Genomic DNA, 19,259 nt, shown 5'->3' with positions numbered 1-19,259 from the left:
TTTCGTGATTTGAATCGGATCCAATATTCATAGCACAAAATTTACTATAAAATCATCTCACGTTAGAGACCGAGCTTGTAGCCTAATGATCTCACCCACCAGATTAGCTGACCTCTCTCATCGGGTTCGATCTCCTTCCCCACATATGTAGTAATCTAAAAAAAAAAATCATCTCACTTTAATTTTGTATTAAAAAATATTTCACTCCACAATTAAAGTGGTACCATATCTTTTTTCGATTAAAATAAATAATAATAATATCGAATATGCCAACAGGTGGAGCAGATCTCGATGTTTTAGGTCCACCTTATTCGAATTGCCAAGAATGTCCTTGGATGTCGATCATTTTCTTTCCTATTTTTGTAAATAAATAAATATGATCACATAAAAATTAAGACTAAGTTTTAAGAATATGATTTCGAGAAAAAACATAAAAACTTTTATGAAATTATCTAACAAAACAATTTTGTTAAATCGATATCATATCCAAATTGAAAACAAAAAAATATTATTTTTAATAACAAAAAATTACTTTCATTTTAGGTATGAATCAAGTCGATTTTTTTCATAAATATAAATCTGTGAGACTCTCACAAAAAAGACATTCAGGATCGAGATTAAATTTTAGAGGGGGTGAATATTTTTTTTGAATTGTTTCGATTGTGTTAACTATGCTGAAACTTTCTTCTTGTCAATAGAGTGTTCAGCAAGTCGATCAGTGTGAACTGTGCGGAATTAAGCTTACTGAAACTGATTTGAACAAATAACTATTCAGTTAGGTGGTTAAGAGAAGATAAACTAACTGATAAATAAATGTAATAATTTTTATGGATGTTCGGAGACTTCAATACTCATACGCCATTCATTCTTTCTCAAGGAAGATTTGTACTAAAAGACTTTGTTAATTACAAATGATTTGAAATTACCCACTTCAGTTAGGATTTAACAATATTTAACTGAAATTCTTAGTGAAACTGAAACTGAAGACTTAGAGTAGTAGGATTCTATGCTCACAGCTTTTGTGAACTAAACAAAAGAATTTTGTGCACCAATATGATCGTTGATATGATTTGATAAAAAACGAATCGGTGTGTGGTTCTTTTTTAATATGACTTTTTGTAATATTTTTGCAAAGAGATTTGACTTTGTCTTCAGTCGATGATTCTTATCTCTGATTGGTTCAACTAGGGGTGCAAACGAACCGAATCGAGCCGAATAATAGTAAAAAAGTTAGGCTCGAATTCGGCTCGAAATAGGTATATTCGAGTTCGAGCTCGATTCGAAGTTCGATAATTTCAAATATTTGGGCTCGAGCTCGGCTCGAAATGAAGTTCGAGTTCGAGTTCGGCTCGAAATATTCGAATATATTCGTGAACTATTCGAATTATTGCTCGGATATTAAGGTTTGAAGCTCGAAATGCTCGAAATATTCGAAATGTATATATATATATATATATATATATATATATATATAATTATATTATATTAATAAAATATTAAGGCTCGCGAACTATTCGCGAGCTATCGAACAAAATAAATTGGGCTCGAGTTCGGCTCGAAAAAAAGTTCGAACGTGTTCGAGTTCGGCTCAAATTCGATAAGTTCGAATACGAATCGAATATTTATCGAGCCGGCTCGAAAAACTCGCGAACATGTTCGGTTCGTTTGCAGCCCTAGGTTCAACTGATCTCATATATAGTCACAATCTTCAATTGTGGCTCATACAAAAAATATTTGTCCATGACTGCAAATGTACTTATTGTCGATTCATCGTCTTATTTGGTATCAGTTGACTTCTGACAGAGATTGTCACTCTGATTCTTAACACGGATCGGTATGAACAAAAAACTATCTTACTTTATGTTCTGATCTTTACTCACTGATCGATAAGGTTTTTGTAACGATCTTGTTTAAAGTGATAGTCTGTCGGTTTTGAATTAAATCAGAAGTCCCTTGAACTAATATATTAGTTTGGGCTTGCAATCAATTGGGCTACTGATCTCAATTTATGCTCGAATTTAGTTTTGATTTTTTTTATCAAACATAAAAGCTAAATGTTCGGACAAAGACATACTCCAAGAAAAAAAAAATTACATTGTCCTAAAACTAAAGCAAATATATAATATAATCATTAGACACAACCTCCCGAAATTATTTTTCATCTCTGTATTCCTATTTTCTACACATTCATCTCTTTATCAGCTTCAATACATTTTATCCTTATTTGGGTTTTATTTTATTTTATTTTATAAAACTTAAAAAATAATGCATTATGTGTAATTAAACATTGTTAATATATATGACGTGAGATCACAGACCAAGAATCCTTGATCACGTGAGATTTATGTTAACAATAAATAAATGTTATTTTTTCAATACAAAATTTCTTTAATAAACTCACCATATCCGACCTAAACATCAAAATTCTTATGAGACTATCTCTTGTGCATTTAAACACATTATGTATAAGGAGTAGAGTTGTTAAATGATCATTACTTTTTTTTTTCCATAAAACAGAGCAACTCGATTCATAATTAAAGTAAAAAAGTAATATATTTTCATTAATCAGATCAGGTCGAAGATACATATTATAAAATTGACTCGAAAAACCGTCTCACATTATTTTTGTGTTGTTTTATATATATACTGATATTATACAACATTTATGATCATATAATTCTATATTTTTATTTCTCACGTACCCATGTCATGCTTGAGTTTTATTTTAGACGATAAACGATTTTCCTATATGTGACTAAACACTAAACATAGAGTTTCATCATTCACCAAGTTCAAACTATGATTTAGGCTTGATGAAATTGTGAAAGTATTGAGAACTAAATATATCAGAAAATTTGAACAAGGCGTCCAATTTTGACACAATACTCTCTATTGTTTTGTAGTACCAAGGGACCGCACAAGAAATTGTCGTTTAAACATGTGGAATTTTGTTCGATTGATTCGATATCGATGAATCTAGAACGTATAACAATAATTCTTTTCTTCCCAATAATATACAAGAAAGCAATGCATTAAAAACAACCAAAACATCGAATACAATATATATATATATATATATATATATATATATATATATATATATATATATATATATATATATATATATATATATATATATATATAACGCGTGCGATATATCGCTAGTTATTTATTATATTTAATCATTTTAAATTGTGATATACTTTTTTTAATAACTTTAAAGCTCATAATAATGAGTTAATACTGAAAGTCTGAATGTTGGAGCCATATCAATTAAATACAAATTAGTAAAGCAAACATCAATCAAACATAAAAAAATATGACTTGGTTATAAAAAAACCTGTTAAAATCTCGATTAAAGTGCATACGAATTTTTCTCAAAATTATCATTACAACTTATTTTCGATATTATTTTTTCAAATTATATTATAATATCTCATCATAGATAAAAACTTGTATGAGACGGTCTCACGGGTCATATTTGTGAGACAAATATCTTATTTGTGTTATCCATGAAAAAATATTATTTTTTATGCTAAAAATATTACTTTTTATTGTGAATATGAGTAGGGTTGAAATGTCTCACAGATTAAGATCCGTGAGACGATCTCACATGAGACCCATTCTTCATTATTTTATATAATTATAATATATTTTTTTCAATTTAAAAAAAATTATGCACGTACTCACCACATATACAAATTTAGAGTAAAAATCTTAAGTGGACGGGTGGTCTATGTGGGGGACAACTGGCATTTATAATAATTAAAAAAAATGTGAGGGTGCGAGGGGTTGGTGCGTTGGTGGGTCCGTCTGTGGCTTCTCAATGTAAATATTTTTTAAAATACTTTTCAATATAACTTTTAATCAAGCAATAATGCATTTACACCTGTTCAATTCTTTAATAATAATTTTTGTTTTTTTTTTTTTTTATCTTCATGTCTTGTTATATTATTAAGTACTTTTTATAATAAAATTAAATAATTTCATGATTTATTATTTTGTTATTTGCTGTTTTTTTTAATTCATTATTTTGAAATTGAAGTTCAGTCTATATTATTTTAATAATTACATATGATCTTCATTAAAATTTCAAAATTACAGTTTAATCGTTCACAAATTTTTTAGTTATGACCTTAATTTTATATAAATCAAATTAAAGTCACTAGTATATAATATTTAAGCATCACCTTAACATTAAACTTGTAATTACGGATCTATCTTCTTCTTAATAAATTACAAGATTTCAGAATTCAAAAAAAACTTCATCTATCATATATTAGAGTGAGTCTTGTGTGAGACCGTCTCACGGGTCATAATCTGTGAGACGGGTCAACCCTACTCATATTCACAATAAAAAATAATACTCTTAGCATAAAAAATAATACTTTTTCATGAGTGACCCAAATAAGAGATCCATCTCACAAATACGACCCGTGAGACCGTCTCACACAAGTTTTTGCCCATATATTATTGAAAACCCGATTTCTTTGGTCCATTAACTTATCTAATTTCATGTTTTAGTCAATTAACTTGTCTATATTGGTCCAACTCCGGAAGAAGTACCGGAACGTCACCATTTTTCGTCGTCCCACTAATATGTTTAGGCGGTAGGTCCAGCGTTTTACATAAAATATGACTAAGAACAGAAAAAATGAAATTTTTTTTTGTACCAACCAAAATTTGAAGAGTACGTCTCTTTTGAGACAATCTCACGTATTTTTATCCATGAGACTGATCAACCATACCGATATTCAAAATAAAAGAGAATACTCTTAAACTAAAAAGTAATTATTTTTAATAGATAACTCAAATAAGATATCTGTTTCACAAAATATGAGACTGTCTGACACAAGTTTTTGTCAAATTTGAATATTCAGTCGGCCAAAACTCAACATATTCAAGTTAAGAAACCAACAAAATTAGTTTCTATGTAACATATTCGTTGTACAAAATAAGGTAAAATTACATTAATATCTCATTGATTAGTCGAAAACTTCAAAGATAAAAAAGTATTAAACATATAATTATGAATAAGGATAATACATACAAATATTTTGTTAAAATCCAGCGACACGAGATGTGGAAGAACACATCGTTGTGTAGTGCCCTCCAAATAAACTTCGGGCCAAGAACCTGTAAGCCGCCTCTGTCAAGTGTAAACCATCCCAACTAACATATAAAGAAGGATCTTCACAACTTGCGGATAAAGGGGAGCCACAAAATGCGGATTCATTGTAACTAAACGCTCCTCTTCCCCCGCAGCAAGCATCAAGCAATGATTTCTTTCTAAATCCTACGTTAAGATCAAGATAGTCGAAAATTATAAGTTGAAATCTCAATAGAACAAACCTAAAATTAGACTAAACTTTATATTTATTGTCTATATCTTTTAATTTATTATCCGATTCAACAACAAACACTTTTATATATAGTGGACGCAGATGAAATTAAAGTTGAAAAAGTACCATATTCCTCCGGAGAAAGATAAATCTTGAGAAGGGCGTTGTAGTAATCTACGTAGATTATAGAAGTGCGAGGATAAAGCTTTTGTATGCGGTTCAATTCCTTGTGCAACAACTGATTATGGTACGTCGACAGCTCGTTCAACCAGTTTATGCAGCCAGTTTCGGGATCGAGATAATTTTCTTCGTCCGAAAAGTATGCTGTAAGGAAAACTGGAAAGCAACCGATTGGAAAGTTCCCGGGGACTAAAACTCTCCTTGCACCAAGCTTTATTAGTTCCTGAGAATAAAACATATGCATTTTTTTTTTAGGTTGAATCATACTCCATGGTCTATGAAAGACGCTTACGAGTACGTAAAAGCGCGCCATGTTTCGCATACTTGGAGAGTTAGTCCGATGTAATTAACAACTGCTGGAGCAAGTGATCGAAGTGTTTCGAGGTTCATTCCCATCTTCATCACCAGTGGTACGTTGTAATCGTTGCCTCCGATCTCTCCCAGAAGAATTAGAGAGTTTCGAACAAATCTTTTACCATCTGATCATTAAGATCACAAATGATCATTATGTATAGCATGAAGTTTAAAAAAATATGAAAAAGCCAAAGATTTAATCGAGAGAGTAGCTCAGACTTTTTTTTTTTAACTTTACAAGAAAATTAAAATGATATGCATTTGTGTCCAAAATAAGTGACCTTCAAGTGTGGCCAAAAATTGTTTGAACCAGGCCATTTGAACTCCTAACGACGCATTTGTCTCCGGATAGATTCCCATCTTCTCTAAATACTCGTGATCCAGCACAGTAGCTCCGGCCACCGCGAAGTTCACCCCTTTACCGAAAATAGGGTTTAGTCCGCCAACATACGGCTCCACTAGAGGCAGCCCCAAACTCTCGGCTACAAAAGTATGTAATCAACTAGTTGTAAATTCGTTTTATCCTATAAATAACCAGTCGTCATCATATCGATTGAACCAAACAAACCTATGAAATCAACGACGAGGCGGCCATTGGAGTAGCGTCCCGTGGGGTGGTGGAAGAATGTTTCGCCGTAGGGAAGCCGGGAACATGGGAGGCTAGAAACATTCGATCCTCCGAGCCGTAGCCGATTTCCGGTGTCGGCTAGCGAGTCTCCGAAGCTGATTATGGATTCAAAGCATCCGGATGTCGATTGGTAGCTTGAAATTGCCGGTAAACTGAAGAGCAATATTAATGACAGTGTGAAATTTTTGGCGGAGCAAGGTGCCATTGGAGCTTGAGTTTACTCTCACTCTCACTCTCATAAAATTAGATCTTCGTGACATCCAACTCTACTTCACGATAGATTTATAGAAGGGTATATTTTTTTTACTTATTATTATTCATCAGATAATTAACCCGTTTATATTAACAATAAACATTAATATTTTTAAGTAAAAAATAAAAACGATTCAAATAAAATATTTATATAATAAAGTTGACATTTCTAACATAAATTTTCATGTTTATAAAATACTCTAAATGTTCTCGAAGTCTGAAGATATTAAAATAAGTTTGGTGCATACTATGTAGTATGAACTGAATAGGGTTTACTAAATTGCATACCGCACACGTAACACTTTATTTGACAACACACTATTTGATTTCATTTTTCAAATCTTGATTATATATATATATATACACATATATTTTGTGATACAAGACCCATGCGATACAAATATCATGATCCAAAAAGATTACACCACTATTTCAAGAATTATAGACAAAATATACATTTAAAGAATATTTTGTCTTCAATTCTTGAAGTAGTGGTGTAATCTTTTTAGATCATGATATTTGTATTGCATGTGGGTCTTGTATCACAAAATATGTGCTTGTCGGGAAATTTACGGTCCGATTCCGGCAAGTGTCACTAGTACAGACGCAGGGTTTGAAATTGTTCTGAGCTTGAAATCACGAAGAAGACCGTTAGAAGGGGGCCATGAGGTTGTCCTGGCATAGTCCCTCCGACGCTCAAGTCAGTGACTGAGGATATTAGTGAAGAGCAGCTAAAGGTACTGTTGAAAATAATATAGTGAATGAACTAACTAAACACTCAAACATGATATTTATTCAAACCTGATATTTATAGGAGAATACATGGACTCTTGATGAGCTTGTCTTCCACTACAACACTACTTCAAGAATTAAAGATCCAAATATTTACTTTTATATTTTATTACGCAGCCGGCCGGCGTAATTTAATTATTCCATTGAAATGGGTCTTGTATCCACATTTTGTTCCATTGAAATCTTAAGTAACTTTAATTATTATCTAATCCGAGTCGAAATCAATTGAATGATTTGAGAGAAACTAGAGGTTGGATTTTTCTGCTGATCACGTCTTTGAGAAATTGCTTCATTTTTCAAGAAACTCGATTTAGACATATTAATTGTTATGCTACTATTTTTTTTTTAAAAAGGGGAAAATGTGAAAATTAGAAATTGAATTTTAAAAATTACAAATCATATAGCATATGGCCGGGGTAGGAAAAATGGATACACCAAAAGCATAGCCACAATAAATGTTAATTGTGAAAAGGACAAGGGATAGTAGTACTATCCCCCCATATACATGTCTCTTCATTAAAATAATCAGAAAGGACTTTCGGGATTCATTTTGATCTATAAAAAATATTATATTTCATGTCAAAATTATTATTTTACTGCAAAACTGTCGTTTTTTAGTTATGTTACGAAAAAGTTGATTTGAACAAAAAATAATATTTTTTATGTCAAAAATATATATTCTAATATATGTTGATATGAGTAAAAAATGTTATTCTGTAAATTTTATTATATGTATGAATCGGATTGACTCGTCTCACGAATATATCCAAGTATTGTACAGGAGACCTACCCATGAAAAAAATGTGTATTTTGTATCTCCCAATAATTAATAAAGGCATATTTATGATATTTATAAAACTGACTATGACCCAAGTTTTTTTTTATCTATGTTATGCCCAACATATATGATATAAGATATATTTTGGTTGTGACATGTTGTTTTCACATTAATCTCGACACAAGTCTGATTGATTCTGATGTTAACCCAAGATCTACTTTCTTCGTTCAATCGTGTATTTATTTTTAAATTACTTTCAAAAAAAATTTATAAATTGATCTCTCAATTTGTGAAGAAAAACACAATTGAGTAGATAAAATTTTATAAAGTGTGTAGTTTAATATATTTTGTGAGTTTGAGATTTTTACTTTTTACCGTAAATTTTTACTTTTAACACGTTATCGGCACGATATTCGAAGGTTCTCCATATTTTTCCAAACTCCAAAATACAAGAAAAATATAACAATATTCATAAATAAGAATATTTATTTTACTGTTTATTTATTTTTATTGTGTATATATTTAATATATAATATCATGTTATTATATAAAAGGAGTCTATAATACCTCATTATAATAACATGATGTGATTATATTATTACACTGCTTATATATTTGTATTGTATTACTGTTTATTTATTGTATATATATTTGAATAATATCATATTATTATATAAAAAAAGTCAATGACACTTCATTACAGTAACATGATGTGATAATTTTACTATTTATATATTTTTATTGTAATATATATTAATTATATATATATATATATATATATATATATTGTATAATGTCGCAGTATTATATAAAAAGAGTTCTTGAAATTTAATAATGTAGAAAACCAAATTTGCAACAAGACATAAGGATTATTTTTATGTTACATCTTGAGTATTTTTCTTCATGTGAAATAGTCAAATGTTTCCTCCTGCATCATTAACATATATTTCAATTTACATAAAAATATGATGAAATATATATATATGGCCCTTTAATTAAGAAAAACAATGATGGAATTCAAATTATTTTCTCTTAATAATAATAATGACAACTCCATCTTTCTTCGATGTTCATCAGAAAGCAATTGATAGAGGTGGAAACCTACAACTGCAACCCAATAATTTACGCTATAGTACTCGAGCTTATCGTCTCCCCTCGAATGAGTCCGGTAGCGGACATGGAAGTGGTCCGAGATCGCGACGGCAAGTTGCGGAGAGAACCAATTACATAGCCGGGGACAAGTTCACATCGGCCGATCTAACACACTAGCCCAATACGAGGGTTTCGAGCATTTGATCAAGGATAGGGAAAATGTGTACAATTGGTGGCTCGACATTTCGGGCCGTACAGCTCGGAAGAAAGTGATGCTGCTACAGAATTAACACTAAATAAATTGAAATAATGTTTTTTTGATATATGTATCACAAATGAATTTCTTTTATCAATTATACGATATCCCAAAACTTTTGTTCAATGTCACGTCAATCTCACGTAAAAAAAAAAAAAGAGACTAAAATTGAAAATAAAAAAAAAATAGCGAACTAAGACTGAAATATGAGTTTTTAGCTTAGAACTTAACAAGGATCCGTCCTAGCTATCCAAGGATCAGGCTAAACCGAATATAGATATAAGCTAAGGCAACAATGGATAAGAGTCGCATTCTATATAAGGGTGGAGGCTGATATGGTAAAGATGCAGAAGCCAAAAACTCAATTACATGTAACATTATTTAATTTTTTTATAATAGAAACCCGTGACCTATAAAGTTTCTCCAGAATAAGAATAACGCAATAATTCAGAAACCACGTTATTAGTTAGGTAAACTAGACGGTGTACTCCTTTTTCTTCTTCAAATTACAATACAAACACGAGATGAAAATGATTATTTTCCGATGCATATCATCTTTTATTAGCAAAACGTTTAAAAACCAAAAATACAAAGACAACAGCAACAAGAAATTGACCATCAGCCAGTGGTTAGCCAGACCCCACTCTAGCCGTTGAAATATAAGTTTTAAGATTATTTCATTCAATTCCATTCATTTTCCTAACAGTGTGTTTGGCAATCAGGATTTGAGAGGATTTTGTGGGATTTGGAATTGGATTTGGAATTGGATTTGGAAATTCAAGTATTTGAAATTCCATTTGGTGTTTGGTTTAAAATTTAAAAATGGTATTTACAAATCCATTTCTTGTTTGGAGAAAAAGGATTCGAATTTGGAATTTTAAAATTTTACTAAACTACCCTTAGAAATTTTTGGTGGAGAATGATGTGAGCATCCCCACGAACTCACAAACTTGTTTAGGATTTGGCAGAATTTTAGCAACACTTTCCCTTCTCATACATTTCTCGATCCAAGATCCAATCCTGGGACACTCATCTTCAATCTTGAATCCACCATATTTCTCGTAGGCATCAAACCATGCAACGAGCCCGACGAGCACGACATCTACGAACCCGAATTCATCTCCACCGAAGTAGTCCTTTCCTCCCATTGCCCCCTCTAGCTTCTCCAAAATGTCAATGAACTCTTTCTTAGCACCCTCCAATTCCTCGCCCTTACTCTTCCATATCAAGCTTCCAGCATCAAACACCTATACATAGAAATAAAAAAAAAAAAAAAAAGTGTTACATCTGTATGATCAACGATCCTCATTTGGATGTTGGGATCGTAGCTAATACATTGAGCACGTGTATGTATCGAGTGATGATAGTAAAAAGACCTTTTTGTCGATGAAATCAGCCCAGAATCGAGCCCGGGATCTTCCATAGGCGCAAGCCGGGAGCAGCGGCGGCGAAGCCCAAGTCTCATCGATGTAATACACGATGTTGGATGATTCAACAATGGGTTTACCATTGTGCAGAAGAACAGGAACTTTCTCATAAATCGGGTTCGATTTCAGCAACAAATCACTCTTCCCTCCAAATATGTCCTCCTCTCGGGCTTCATAGCTCAATCCTTTCTCCTCCAGAGCAATTTTAACTCTCAAAGAGAATGGACTAACCCAGAGAGCCAAGAGAACAAGATCATCTTTTGACATCTTAATTAAAATTTGTATTCTTTAATTTGATTTTGTGTACGTGCTTCTTGTACCAAGATTGTTTTGTTCCGATGCGGGCTTTGTAGTAATCGAGACAACCCAACCCGTTGTGTCTTTTGTCTGGTTTGTTTGCACTTGGTGGAGACTATGTCGTCATGGATTACATTTACAATGAAGAAAAATGATAAACAGAACTAAACAAAATAATCAAATTCATCTTTTTTTCTTCCTAAATATATAACGTATGCATATGCTACATGTAACAATCTGTCAATGCACTTCAACTCTACATGGTCTACTTTACGTATTTTGTTAATTACATAGCTTTTTTTTTTTTAATATTTTGAAGTTTACTTCTATTTAGTCAAATAACTATAACAATTTAGTTTTATGTATGATGATCGGTTGAATTAATAATGTATGATGGTTAAAGAAGTCTTTGCAACTTTTAAAAAAGTTATTCTTTCACTTTAATAGCAAAAATTTGTGTGAGACGGTCTCACGGGTTCGTATTTTGTGAAACGGATATCTTATTTGGGTCATCCATAAAAAAATATTATTTTTTATTGTAAATATCGGTAAGATTGACCTGTCTCACAAAAAAAAAATTCGTGAAATCGTCTCACAAGAGATCTACTCTACTTTAATAACCTTCCGTCGAATCTTACTAGATTTTCCAAATCTTAAAATATTATATTAATATATTTAGTGATAGGAAGTATTTCACTAAAGAAAATCATGACATTATATAAATAATAAAAACAAGAAAGTGCCTATCACTATCACAAATTCGTTAATTGTTGCAATAAAAAATAAATTAAAAAATAGGCCATAGTACTCTATCTACATTTATATTCGTTAATTGTTGCAATAAAAAATAAATAAAAAAATAGGCCATAGTACTCTATCTACATTTATTTTTTCATATTTATTGTAACATATATATTGTCATTAATTTTTTTAATGCAATGACTTGACAGTTGACACTGACGGAGAAGGAAAGTTTAACGAATGTACGGACTCCTGTTAGAAAAAGCTTCACTGTCAGAGAACAAAAAACTTGATGGCTGAATACAGAAATGCAACTGGTTCGTGTCTGATCATGGTATCGAATGCCAAATATACCCAATCCTCTGTCGATTATATGCTAAAAATATGGAGATGTATTCAAGAACATCAAGCTAAAACATAACCTTCGATTTCCAGTCAGCTAATCCAACGAATTCTCGCGTGGCGCGACTATCCGATACATTATCCATGAACTCATTTTCAGAAAACAGATATTTGGAACTATCAGAAATGGAACCAAACAATCGACGAAAGCATTCTTATGGCAGAATTCTGACATCATTTCTAAGGGATACTACCACTTAAATAAATGGCCGTGGGCAAAGAAACATCTGATGAATGACTCAAACTGGCATTTAGCAGTAAACTGTTCTGTACACTGGTTTACACTATGAAACATACTTTTCCTGAGATACTGGATAAACATGGAAGTTTTAAAAATAAAACATTCATATGTTGATTGGTTCTCTGATTTTTATGTATACACAGATATGAAGGTAGTGCTCAGGGTTCATCAAATTGTTTGCTATCCAGGCAAATGGAATTTCCATTTTTGGCTCGATTCCCTGAATCCGGACAAGCTTGATCTCGGCATTGTCTGATAGGGACCCTGCACGTTCACTAGATATTTCTGCAGTATCTTCAGGACCTGCTGAGCTACTTGCCTCTTCTGATCTAAGTTCTTCTCCAACCTCTTCTACACGTTGATTGGCATAAATTGAGGATTTATCCGCAAATAACTCAGGTAACAGAGCTTTTACGGCATCATACAAGGTGAAGCAATTTCCTGCAATATGAGACATGTATAAATGTTTTTACGTGGAGGCCACTTGATCATGTAATAATTTGTTCGAATGAACAATGCTGGAAGGGAAAAGTCCCACTGAAGCTCAGTTAATTTAAACTACAGGTAAATGACATATATCTTTGATTTGCCCATTTTGCTAACACACCTAGGACCTGGATATTGGCACGAGAACAATAATATCAATGAAGCAATTTTTACAATTTTATGGCAGAAGGATGTAATAGTGATTCTCCTATTGAGAGGGAGGTTTGGCGAGTATGGACAAACATCCGAAGGTGGGTATGATATACCCTAAGAGCTCACATACTAGCAATTGACTCAAGTTAAGGGTGTCAATTCGGATTGGTTGGGTTGAGCAATAGTACTATTCAATCCGATCTCGAGTCAACCCGAAAACTCTCAACCCAAATCTGAACCCGAATCAACCTGATTTTGAATTTTTTAAAATTTTTTTAAAGAAAATTAAATTAAATTTTAAAAAAATATATTTTAATTTAAACACATAATAACAAAATCTCCCTCATATATATGATTTAAATTTAAAAGTCTAATTGCAAAAGAATAAAATAAATTTACTAAATCAAATAAAAAATTGTGTAAAAAATAAAAAAAAAGTTCAAAATAAATATTAAATTATGAAAATTATGATATAATATACAATAAATATTTTTTCAGACATACGATATACAAAAATGTACAATATATAAAAACGTAGGCAACATTTATTAATTATATATTTTTTTAAAAAAATTAAAATTTCCTGGTCAACCCGAACTCAACCCAACCCGATCATTTTTTTTGGGTCAGCTATCGGGTTCAACCCGAAAACCCCAAATCTGATTTTTTTTCAGGTTGATCTGTGTCGGGTTGGTGAGTTGTGTCTGATTTTGACATCCCTAACTCAAGTTCCATAAAGAGTGCAACAGTGAAAAGCTCATAAAAAATTCATTAGATCCATGAATTTATGAATTAATTATATGACAGATGCCATCAATGTCATCCTCACCATTAGCCTCCACAGGATGATTTATGTAAGAGATTTTGTCCCAGTTATCGACAATATGAGAATCTTCTAAATGATCAATATCTTCAACAATACTCCGAAGGTACAACCGAACTGGAATTCTACCTGATGAGAGAAACCAGACATAGTGATTAATTACAAATTGTAAGCTCATAAGGAGATGTTGAGAGATTCAAAAACAAAGATAGGCATGCAACATTCTTCCTACTTGAAAACAGTGTTGAGGTAACCTTTCTGGTGCAAAAAATCAATCCAAGGGTGTAAGGCAACTAAAACTGAGATTTGCATTGGCACCACTGTTGCACTACCAAATGCCGATCAAGTAATCTATTAATTTTAAAACCCAGATGTGGAACAAAAAACATCCATCAAGAAAAGTGAAATAAAAGAGCAGGAGGAACTCAAAATTTCAAAAAAAAAACATCTATCAAGATTTGACACGAAATATCTACAGAGATTTACGAAATGAATATCAATCTTTATATGCCAGAATGATAACTACTGAATGTCTAACCTGTCCTGGTTGGTGCAGTAGCATTAGAGTCATTAATGCCTTGGAGAGCTTTTGAACTGGAAGAATTCAATTTGAAAGAAAACTCATCTCCAGCTACCTCAAGTTTCAGTTTGGACGAAACACCGTGATAAACTTCCATCCGGCCTGGTAAATAACATTTTTAAGTTACCCTGTTATCCTTGGTTTGAAAACTATGGGAAAACATAAAAATATCATAAAGCTTATCGACCAAATCTCGTGTGCTATTGTAAATGCAGCAAAGTATGTTCACACTATGTCAGTGCATAAACCAGGAAAGATAGGACCAGCAACGGCAAATTCAAGAACACAGAGATATGCACGATGAAATCATGATTATCATACTCACATAATCCTTTTATTTCTTTAAACATATAGTAATTCCGATTACTATCGACAAAAAATATGAAGCAGCAAAATTTTTCTGATAATATTAAATTTAATACCTGAGTTGTTAAAAGAGTTCATCTTTACACTGTTTCACAAAAAATAAATGATGCAACTTACATTGACTCTAATACATAGCTTAGTTTTATCAGGAATTTCTACCAACCTATGAAAAGTTAAGGCTAAACATTGCTTTATATTGCGGCAAGACCTCTTAGATTTCTTAATCCACTCATTCCTTCTTTAAATCCATTTATTTTAATTTTATTTAAATTTCTAATTTTGAATATCGATTAATTTTCTTAATTCTTGATATTTTTTAAACATAATAAGAATTTCATTAACACAAGTCAAACGCTAATACATCAGAGATTAATGAAATAGGGGGAACAACTCTCCCCGCTAGAGAAGACATACTGTCAGTGGCCCTAGCTGAGATATGGGTTACCTGATTCACTGATCACAACACAAAAACAATTGCTTGATTTACACAAAAAAAAATTTTGATAGGAAACAGATTTAAAGGGGGAGTGGCATGCTTTTGAGGATGGAAATCACAATGCCAACACCCAAGCTTGGTACACTTAATTACAGAGTGAGTGAAGTGTAACAACACACATTTATGATTTACACAAATTAATCATGGTTTAATTCTTTTTCAAAATATCATTTAATTGATGAATTTTAAACTTCAACGTGAACAACCCTTGTGCTCGCGCAAACGGTCCTATATTCAACAAATTGTAAAATATTAACATCCATCCCTCATCTGTGATCATGGTACTTGATTACTTTATAATCATGTCAAATAGCAATCATAGAACGAGAGGAAAAATAGAGAAAAAATAACATACAAGGTAAATAAAAAGCCAATAATTTAAAACGAGCACACAATCTAAGAAAATTTCATACCCTTTAACACGGAGAGCCAAAGTTCTGCCTGATCAGATTGAGACATGTTCATAATGTTCTTGCAGTTGCCATTGATAATATATGCAGCCTGTGGAGAAGCTTATGCAGTTAATAAGACAGATAGGTACCTGAACTGCTAAAGGTAAACATTTCATCTAATGACAACCAAAAAAAAAAAGCAAAGTTAGTTTTTTAATTAGTATAATAAAGGATGATAGAAAAGGAGTTCAAGGTTAAAGCCACCATCTCGACTAAGGCAAAACATGAAATGGAAGATGCAATCATGTCTTTCCAATTGTTCGAGGGTGAATATCTTCCCTTCTATTGTTAAAGGGTGCACACATCAGAAACTTTAATTAGGAAGGTTGGACTCTAACTTCCTCCCCACCCACACCCACAATCCCAATTTCAGTTTCAAGGTTTGTCTATGAAACGGTTATTTTCTCAGTGAAGAGGGATTCTTATCTTCTGTGACTGCAAGTGTGCCTTAACAACAATAAAAGAAAACAAAGCTACTAAAGTTTGAGACCACCAATGGAAGTAAAAATAAAACAGAACAAAATTGGTTTCTTGTACCTCTTTGAGTGCATTAATAAAGTTCCACTTAACACTCTCTTCACCTTCGCAAGGGATCAATAAATTCCCAGGGTATCCTCTAAAATGCACCTGCAGGCAGATATAAGAAAAAAGGAAATGCATAAACTAATAATAACTGTGCTAGAATTCTTGGACTAGCATTTAATCATAAGCTAATGATAAGTGTACCTAGAATCCCAGGATCAATAAAATGACTCGACTGATCCACGAGACCACAAATTCATCATTTAAGATGCAAATATGCAGGATAAAACTCTAACATCGACACTGTTCTAAGGATTCACGCCACTATAATTTAATTTTGTTGGAATAATTTCACAACAAACAAGAAGGGATTCTTTAATTGTTAATGTTACCATGCCCAATAACACACAAGCACGCGTGTTTCTTTAAATAATACACTTTTTAACCAAGCATGATATCTATTAGGCCATCCTCATCAATACATTATGGAATGAATGTCGAATTAAAAGAATACCTCGCAAGAAGCTTTTAGCTTAAGGAAATACACCTAAAATATCCTTTATACATCACATTGTACAAATTCATTGCACTTGTAGCCTTCAATAGAAAGAGTGACAGTTATTAATTCAGGTGACAATAACCCTATAGCTGATTTGCATTCTAAAAGTGTTACCTCATCCTATTAAGGCACTTCGAAATCAAGGAGTTTAACAAAATCCAGAAGCAAACTTATCAATCAACTATTACATGGTAAAAAAATTCGCACATAGAGTAAAGCCATTTGTCTACTACAGTTAAAACCGACTTTGCAGTCAGATGAAAAGGAGATGGAATGTAAATTTTGTTTTTGAACTGGTATAGCGATGCCAGTAAAAAAAGCATCTCAACATCTCACAATTACAAAAACTAGTGACTTGTCTCTGCTGAGTTCAACAAAAAGTATTTATGTTTGGGAAATTCCATTCCTGTTGTTGACACACTAACAAATTCACATAAGATCAAGTATTTCACAGTTTAACAAAGAATTCACCATAAGCCAGAATTAACTTCATACGGTTATATTCCAAGGTCTCTCTGGTTCTGCACAAAGAAGATCAAAAAGTACCCCTGTAGGTATATACCTGGAATGGGCTGATATCAATAAGAAATAAAAGAGATGCACTAATTTTATGAAACAAGACAACATGGCAAATTTTCTTAACAAGAAGCTACAACTACATAGAAGCCCCGTGAGAACAAAACTAGAATACAGTAGCTCCATATCATTAGAATACACCATAGTCATTAAACATTTAGCCCCTAGAGGAGTAAACAATGTGCCCAGGCACAAAACAAGAGGCAAACCCTTCAGGCAAGCACAAGCTTTGACGTGCATTAATGGTAACTGTCCTTAAATGCAACAATAATGAATCCAATATAATTCATTTATATTTGATTATGCACCAAAAAATATGTGTTTATCAATGTTGTTCATTGATTTGCAAGGTCCATCTTCAACGCTACGAGATGACATAATTTAGCACATTTAAGTTCCATAATGTTACGCTTTAGTGTGTCACCTGCTTGTGCCTTGTGCTTTCAATAACTACAAAATACACTATGATTAAACATTTATAAACCTCACTAATTAGAAAGGTCTAAAAAAGGAAAACCAATGGAACTACAAATTCTATAAATATGTATCAGGAAAAGACACCGGCCTTTGACCTTCACCACCAAGTGGAGAACACCTAGGCAGCGGTACAATGAAGATACAAATGCTGGTGTAATATTATGTCGATATCTTCAAATTTTATTGTTCAAAACAAGAAAATGTTCTGGCTGGAAAGAGGATCAAATGTTGAAAAAAGAAACCACCACTTTAATCCTTCATGGAATTTTACTCCTTCTCTAATAATTTAATCTTTCTTTCATAAATGGCAACATTTGGATGGGATTCATTTGCACCCATAAATCAAGTGATGAGCATGCTAATAATACACACCATTTGAGCGGTAAACCTTTGTAGTCAAACCATACAGTGTCAACTCCAGGAGGAAGCAAACTGCTAAAGAATGGTTTAATCTGCGGAACTAACAGAGGCAAGTATCCAAACCGAGAGGCCAATATCTGCAGTACAAATCCAAACCACAGAAAAAGAAAATAATGATAATAAAAAGAAGAACAAAAGTCCATCAAAATGGAATTTTGAGCAACAAGTACCATCTCTGTCATTTAATCCAACACCATAAACACAAAATGAAAACCCGCAAGACAGATACTTAGTAACAGAAGCAAGCTAAATCCCAAACCCATCTCGGAAAAAAGAATTTAAGTAAACACAACTTCATTCTCCTTGAAATTTCACCAACCACCAATTCACAATCACATAAAATACTAGCAGTGCCATCACATAGAAAGTACAAGGTACCAAAGCGGGGGACGGAGGTGGAAGGGTCGTGACTTCAGAATCGTGGAGATGAATCTGAAGTGGAATCGCTCCCGCCCACACATATTGCTGCGCTTCGTTTCCTGCCGCCTTATACTCGTCCATTGTCATCACTTGTAGATCAACGATTGAATGGGGTATTCGAGCGCAGTTCGAGAAAAGCTTGTCCCG

The 19,259-nt window shown here is 32.5% G+C and overlaps 3 protein-coding genes across 6 annotated transcripts; all 3 read right to left on the bottom strand.

The window, feature by feature from the left end:
- Positions 1-4,905: 4,905 nt before the first annotated feature.
- LOC140841755 (GDSL esterase/lipase At1g28580-like) lies at positions 4,906-6,779 on the bottom strand. Of its 2 annotated transcripts, none has more exons than XM_073209415.1 (5): positions 6,445-6,779; positions 6,158-6,358; positions 5,847-6,001; positions 5,469-5,745; positions 4,906-5,289 (listed from the first exon to the last, which is right to left on the bottom strand). In XM_073209415.1, the coding sequence occupies exons 1-5, from the start codon at positions 6,707-6,709 to the stop codon at positions 5,153-5,155; spliced, it is 1,035 nt and encodes a 344-aa protein (XP_073065516.1). In that variant the 5' UTR covers positions 6,710-6,779; the 3' UTR covers positions 4,906-5,152. The 2 variants fall into 2 exon arrangements, with proteins under 2 accessions (XP_073065516.1, XP_073065515.1); XM_073209414.1 differs by having other exon boundaries at positions 4,906-5,296; positions 6,445-6,778.
- A 3,794-nt stretch (positions 6,780-10,573) lies between these two features.
- On the bottom strand, positions 10,574-11,453 carry LOC140840904 (glutathione S-transferase U19-like). Its single transcript, XM_073208056.1, has 2 exons — positions 11,051-11,453; positions 10,574-10,921 (listed from the first exon to the last, which is right to left on the bottom strand). Exons 1-2 carry the CDS (start codon positions 11,366-11,368, stop codon positions 10,574-10,576), a joined length of 666 nt encoding a protein of 221 aa, XP_073064157.1. The 5' UTR covers positions 11,369-11,453.
- Positions 11,454-12,771: 1,318 nt separating this feature from the next.
- LOC140841754 (autophagy protein 5-like) lies at positions 12,772-19,259 on the bottom strand. Of its 3 annotated transcripts, none has more exons than XM_073209412.1 (8): positions 19,071-19,259; positions 18,645-18,769; positions 17,715-18,245; positions 16,676-16,765; positions 16,100-16,187; positions 14,783-14,926; positions 14,251-14,373; positions 12,772-13,223 (listed from the first exon to the last, which is right to left on the bottom strand). In XM_073209412.1, exons 3-8 carry the CDS (start codon positions 18,033-18,035, stop codon positions 12,886-12,888), a joined length of 1,104 nt encoding a protein of 367 aa, XP_073065513.1. In that variant the 5' UTR covers positions 18,036-18,245; positions 18,645-18,769; positions 19,071-19,259; the 3' UTR covers positions 12,772-12,885. The 3 variants fall into 3 exon arrangements, with proteins under 3 accessions (XP_073065513.1, XP_073065512.1, XP_073065514.1); XM_073209411.1 differs by having other exon boundaries at positions 17,715-17,781; XM_073209413.1 differs by lacking the exon at positions 17,715-18,245 and having other exon boundaries at positions 18,680-18,769.

Source organism: Primulina eburnea, chromosome 9 (assembly GCF_022965805.1).
Source record: "Primulina eburnea isolate SZY01 chromosome 9, ASM2296580v1, whole genome shotgun sequence".
In the NCBI taxonomy this organism is placed as follows: domain Eukaryota; kingdom Viridiplantae; phylum Streptophyta; class Magnoliopsida; order Lamiales; family Gesneriaceae; genus Primulina; species Primulina eburnea.
This window is presented reverse-complemented; position numbering and strand designations above follow the sequence as displayed.